This window comes from Rhipicephalus microplus, chromosome 10 (genome assembly GCF_043290135.1).
Source record: "Rhipicephalus microplus isolate Deutch F79 chromosome 10, USDA_Rmic, whole genome shotgun sequence".
In the NCBI taxonomy this organism is placed as follows: Eukaryota; Metazoa; Arthropoda; class Arachnida; order Ixodida; family Ixodidae; genus Rhipicephalus; species Rhipicephalus microplus.
This window is the reverse complement of record NC_134709.1, coordinates 93,688,819-93,694,818: the sequence shown is the minus strand read 5'-3', so window position 1 is coordinate 93,694,818 and position 6,000 is coordinate 93,688,819. Positions and strand designations below refer to the sequence as shown.

Here is a 6,000-nt window from a genome sequence, read left to right as displayed (position 1 = left end):
TAGTCATGTTCTCACATGACACATATCTCATGATTATCATGTTTGCACCAGTCACATACCTTCGTCCTCCATTGACATCACGTAATACAAAATTTCGCTTGTGTGAAGCTAGCGAAACGGCCGTTATCAAATCGTGAGTGTGGCGTGTAGTAATGTTCTTACATGATACGCATGACGTGATTATCATATTTGTATGTGTCATTTACCTATTGCTTCCGTTCACCTCGCGTAATAACAAGTTTAGTACATGTGAAGCTAAAGACACGGCCGCGAGTGCATCATGAGTGTGACATGTAATGTTGTTACATGACACCCATGTCCTGATTATCATGTTTGCATGTGTCATTTATCTATGTCATCCATTGGCATCGTGTAATACCAAGTTTGGGTACTTGTGAAGCTAGCGAAACGGCCGCGAAGCATCATGAGCGTGGCATCTAGTCAAGTTGGTACATGACACGCTTCTCATTATTATCTTATGTTTGCACCAGTCACATACCTTTTTCATTCATTCACGTACTGGAATACCGAATTTGGTATATGTGACGCTAGCGAAACGGCCGTGAGCGCATCATGAGCGCGGCATGTAGTCATGTTGTCACATGACACGCATATCATGACTTTCATGTTAGGGTCTATCACTTGTGTTCGCTAGACAGTCATGCCATACTATACTAGTTTTGCAACAAATCATGTCAAGGAAACACAGCAAGAGCTGCAGGACCATGAAGTGTAAGTCAGGGCATTTATCACATGCCTATTGTGATTTTCATGTCGTGACTAGGAAATACGTTTCTCATACAGTCATCTTATGCCATACCAAGTTTGGTATCGATACCATTATCGAAACGGCCACGAGAGCTAGAAGTCTTAGGCGGCTAGATAGATATGCTCAAAGTCGCCGAAATTCGCTAAGAATCACTTCGCATTAATTACGAGGCACAAAACCAACCATTAAACTTAGCTGAGCTGCAAATATCACTAAAAATCTGCAGTAATTCTGCCCTAGGCTGCGACCGTGTCAAATATGAAATGCTGAAAAACCTGCCGCTCAAAACGCGAAAAACTTTACTTTCCCTATACAATGCTATCTGGCTTTCTGACATCATCACTACTTTGTCGAAAGAGGCTATTGTTATCCCTATTTAAAAGCACCTGGGTGTGCGCGGTGGTTACTCACCTGGGTGTGCGCGGTGGAATGCTTTCCATATTCGAGAATTATTGGTCCAATTGTACTTTCCGTGTTCGTGTAGGCAGTGTTCTCTCCCAAACATTTGACCAAGAAACGGGAGTACCGCAAGGCGGTGTACTTAGTCGTACGCTCTTTACTATCAAAATGACTTCCTTGCACCTGTCCATCCCCCGCAATGTGTTCCATTGTACATATGTCAATGACGTCCAACTTGGCTTTAAGTCATGCAACCTGGCAATGTGTGAGCGGAAGGCTCAGCTAGGTTTAAACAAGGTCTCCAAATGGGCAGAGGAAGATAGAATCCAACAAAACCCACAAAAAACACGTGTGTCTTGTTCTCCCGAAAGAGAGGCGCACTAAGAACCTGACATTCAACTGATTGGTCAATGCCTGCCTGTTATTGCTAAGCATAAAATTTGAGACCTAATCCGTGACAACAATCAAACCTTCATACCACACATCAAGTATTCAAAAACAAGATCTTTAAAAGTCATCAATGTTGTAAAAGTGTTGTCACGTACTACGTGGGCTAGTGACAGGCAATGTCTCACGAATTTGTATAGAAGCCCCATTTACACCGTCTTAGATTATGGGACGGTTTTTTATCAGTCTGCGATTCAAAGTGCTTTAAAGATGCTGGACCCCGTGCACCATTTGGGCATCCGCTTTTATGCGGGTGCTTTTTGCACCAGCCCCGTAGAGGGCATCTACGTTGAGTCGAATGAGTCGTCGCTTCATCTGCAGAGAACTCACATGTCCTTTTGTATATTTTCATAAGGTGAAAGTAGACAAGAAGCCCCTCTCACACTCCACTGTTAATGATTTGTCGAGCTCCGTTCTGTTTCAAAACAGGTCTTCGATGAGGCAGCCCTACTCAGTTCACCTGAAAGGTCTAGCTGAGGTAACTGGCGTGTCACTTCAACACGGAGTAATGGCTCCGTCAGCATACCCACCACTGTGGCAGTGGCAGACTATAGACTGCGATGTATCTTTCCTAGAAGTTACAAAACACGCGCCCATTGCCCATATCCGAACATACTTCCTGGAACTTCAACACATATACACATGTCTTGAGTTTTTTGCAGATGCCTCTAAGTCGAACTCATCTGTATCCTACGCTGCTGTCGGCCCATCCTTTTCGGATGCTGGCCTTCTACATCCAGACACATGTATATTCCCTGCGGGAGCTTACCCAATACTTGTGGCCGCTAAACACATCAAACAGTTACAACTACGAAAAGCACTAATTTATTCGGACTCCCTCATTGTGGTAACAGCTCTGCAAACTCTTAAAAACAAAAAGAAGCCCTGTCCTCGTCTCACTTTACTCTACTTTATGCACTCTGTACATACTCAAACAATTTGTCGTATTGTGCCGGGTGCCAGGGCTCCGTGAGATCCAAGGCAACGTGATGGCGGACGAGCTTGCTGCATCCGTACACGAAAGCTCTGCCACTAAACCCATACCAATCCCGGCCCATGACCTTAAACCGTTTCTCAAACGAAAGCTCAGGGACTACTGGCAGAGCAAGTGGGATAGAAACATACAGAACAAACTACACGTTATTAAGCCACACATTGGTCATTGGCCACCAGTATTAAGATCACGTCGTGCAGAGGTAGCACTAACAAGGCTCAGGATAGGACACACATAGACGACACACTCATATCTTTTGCCCGGTGGCGATCCACCATTGTGTCACAGATGTGGGGTAGTACTAACAGTTCTTCACATTATAATTCAGTGTGAACAATTAGTTACTCCAGAAGGCAACGCTTTCCATTACCCTACAGAAAACATATACCATTACAGGCTTCCATGTTCTTCTGTAGGGAACCACTTTTCACTGACAAATCTGTGCTAGCTTTTTTTAGAGATGTCCGCTTCTACATTTGTAATATACTCAGCCATTGCGAAGCGCGACCGCTCAAGAGAGGTTGCGGCTGTGGTGGCTACATTGAAAAGCACTTGTGCTAGTGCTAAATATCTTCCCACATGCGTTTATTATCAGAACCTTTCGTCACCCATGTTTACTAGATATTTCATGTCACTGTTATTATTTTATTACTTCTATGTTGCCCCCACTTCAGCGCGAGGAATTTTAAGGCCCTTATACAGCCAGTAAACATATTGTTCACATCTTGTCTTATGACCTGGTGCTTTTTGGACATCAAATGGCTCTTGCGTCACAAAACACCACACATCAATCAATCAAGATTGTCCTTGTTTTATGTATTTGTGTACCGTTTGTGTATGACGGTATCTGAAGACAGCTCCCGAATTACCAATGTAACTCTAATGACGTGCCATAATGAATGTACAGGAAATATCAGCCAACAACGCCAGACATATATTCTTTCTACATTTGCTCGTGAAGCAAATGTAGGACAGACATGAATGTGCGAATCTTGGTTCTGCAACTTCCGCCTTCATAGCTTGCGTGCTTCTAGCCGCTAATACAGATTAAGAATACTGCTCGCTTAAGTGCATCAGAGGCTGAATACTTGAGAAAAGGCGAGAAATATTGACGTATAAAAAGTTCGTGGATAATCAGCAGTAACTCTAATACTTAATTTCGTGCTTCTCTCGGGTGTGTGGCATTTATAGGAATGCTCCCTGCTAAACCGAAAACAATGGATAGGAAAAAGGTGAATGGGCTATTTTCCTGTAGGGTTCTGATTATAAATAGGCCACATGTTCGCGCTCTCGTACAAAGGGCGTACTTTTTTTTTGTTATTCTTCCGGTGCTACAATACACAGAAGCCATGTTCATCTTCATTCTGCCGTTCCTTGTAGATCTTGCTTCTGGCGGCAGTAGTCAACCTGGGACTCCTTTTATACTGCCTAATATGACTTTGGATAATTTAACAGAGGTAAGTGCATTCTTTTATTACTTAGCGCTGCACCCTGATTTTGCTTTAAAAATATGATGACATGTACTATAAATTTGAAAATGGCCCTTTTCTTTGCCTGCTGATGTTTTGTAATCTGTTTCAAATAATATTTTTTCATTGCAATCTTACACGTTGCTCAAGCACATATTTATGGCCGATGGAGATGTATTATGCGATCACTGGATCACATAAATATTATGAAGCACGCTGTAGTCAAGGCAATTTTTGTACAGGTATATATTTTGAACACATATTTCATGCAGTACGCATGGGAATAAGGTAGCCACCGTTGCAAAAAAAAAACATGTGCGGCTAAAGTCCAGGACGCACTTCTGGTTGTCTGCCACTGCTACGAAATTTCAACGAGAAAATACAAAAGCATCCGTGCAATTGAACTCACGTCCAGGGTAAAAAAAATGGAGACGCTCAAATTTAAGCAGGTGTCAATCACTACGACGTTGTGAACGATTATATTATACACATGAAATGAAAAAAAAACACCACATAATATTAGTTAACCGCGTGCCCTAGAATCTTCCCTCTCTACTTTGGCTACATACGTGCAATCATCCAAAGTAGTGTATTGCACGTTACATTACAATAGTATGATACTGATTAAGAAAAATGTGGCCTTACAGTGGTAATCAAAACTTTTGCTTAGAGTGCCTGTTACTTCAGGTAGTCTGCACCATTCAATTGAACACGTTTTCATGGTTTCACGAGTGTTGAAAGGCAACGCATCAGAAGAAACCGAATATTAGTAGTTCAAACAGCGCGAAATGCAAGGGGGCAAGAAGGATCACCCTAACCTTGCTCTTTTTATATGTCCAAATGGTGCATTTGATCAGCGTACACAAGTTATAGAAGAAGCAGTCAGCCTGGTAAAAGAGATGCGTCTATTTCTATCTGCTGTGTGTTTGGACACTCAACATTCGCGATAATTCTCTTCAACGAATTCGAATTTACCTTGCCACATATTGAATGCTGGATTTCCTACTGAGTAACTATCCGGGCCTTCTCGACGCATGCACCTCCAAACTGCACGCCTTTTTTTGCTACTAAGATTGACAACCTGACTTACAGGGACACTCAAGGTGTTTTGAATTCGCGAATGTATTGCGAATTCGGTATTCGCGACGTCGTACATGTCTACGGAAGTTTTCGTGAGGTTCGAATAAACAACGGCACTGTAAGCGAGCAAACTTTGACCGAAAAAACGCCCCCCCCCCCCCTAGCACGTGCGCGCGCCGGGGCGGAGCACGGGAGAGAGACGCGTAGGGAGGTGACGCCACCGTCACGGTCCAGCCACCGCCCATCGGGCAACTTTGCGCCAGGCTGCCTGCGTCATAGACCTGCGTCGCTCAGTGAGCTCAGCTTGTTTACTTTGGGGTTGTGCCTTGTTTCAGCTGCGATCTTCTGCCTGGCAAAGCATCAGTTATGCCACTTCGTAGAGGTTTCTTGCCGGTGCACCGCTCACTTTTCCTGATTAGAGATTTTCGCCATTCGAAATTCACATTAGTATTAATTTGTACAAGGTTGAAGTGGACTCCAGATGATGAGTTACTGCGCGACATATGGCTGCCGCAGCACTTACGGTCGCGATGAGGTCGCTTTCCAGAAGTTTTCTCGGGATCACAAGAAGGCTACAAAAGGGGCCGCTGCAGTTAATAGAAAATACTTCAAACCTACGGGATGAAGCGTGCTGTGGCTGTTGTGAATCTGCTGAATTTCGAGGCAGCAGCAGCACTCCTCCTCTTTCCTTATTTGCACGCTGTGTGTGCATGAGCACGTATGATGAAAACATGTGAACAAAGATATTCATACACATAATCGAAATCAGCTATTCTAAACGACAGTCATATGCTTCTAGCGCAGCTAATATACCGTTTGTATTTTGACACATCATGGCATTA

At 43.5% G+C, this 6,000-nt stretch overlaps 1 protein-coding gene across 1 annotated transcript in view; it reads left to right on the top strand.

Moving 5' to 3' along the window:
• Positions 1 to 3,921: 3,921 nt before the first annotated feature.
• LOC142774796 (uncharacterized) overlaps positions 3,922 to 6,000 on the top strand; it is a 140,612-nt gene continuing 138,533 nt past the window's right edge. The window contains exon 1 of the mRNA XM_075875881.1: positions 3,922 to 4,066. Coding sequence (XP_075731996.1) covers positions 3,959 to 4,066 — 108 coding nt within the window. The 5' untranslated portion in view covers positions 3,922 to 3,958. The remainder of the gene's footprint in view (positions 4,067 to 6,000) is intronic.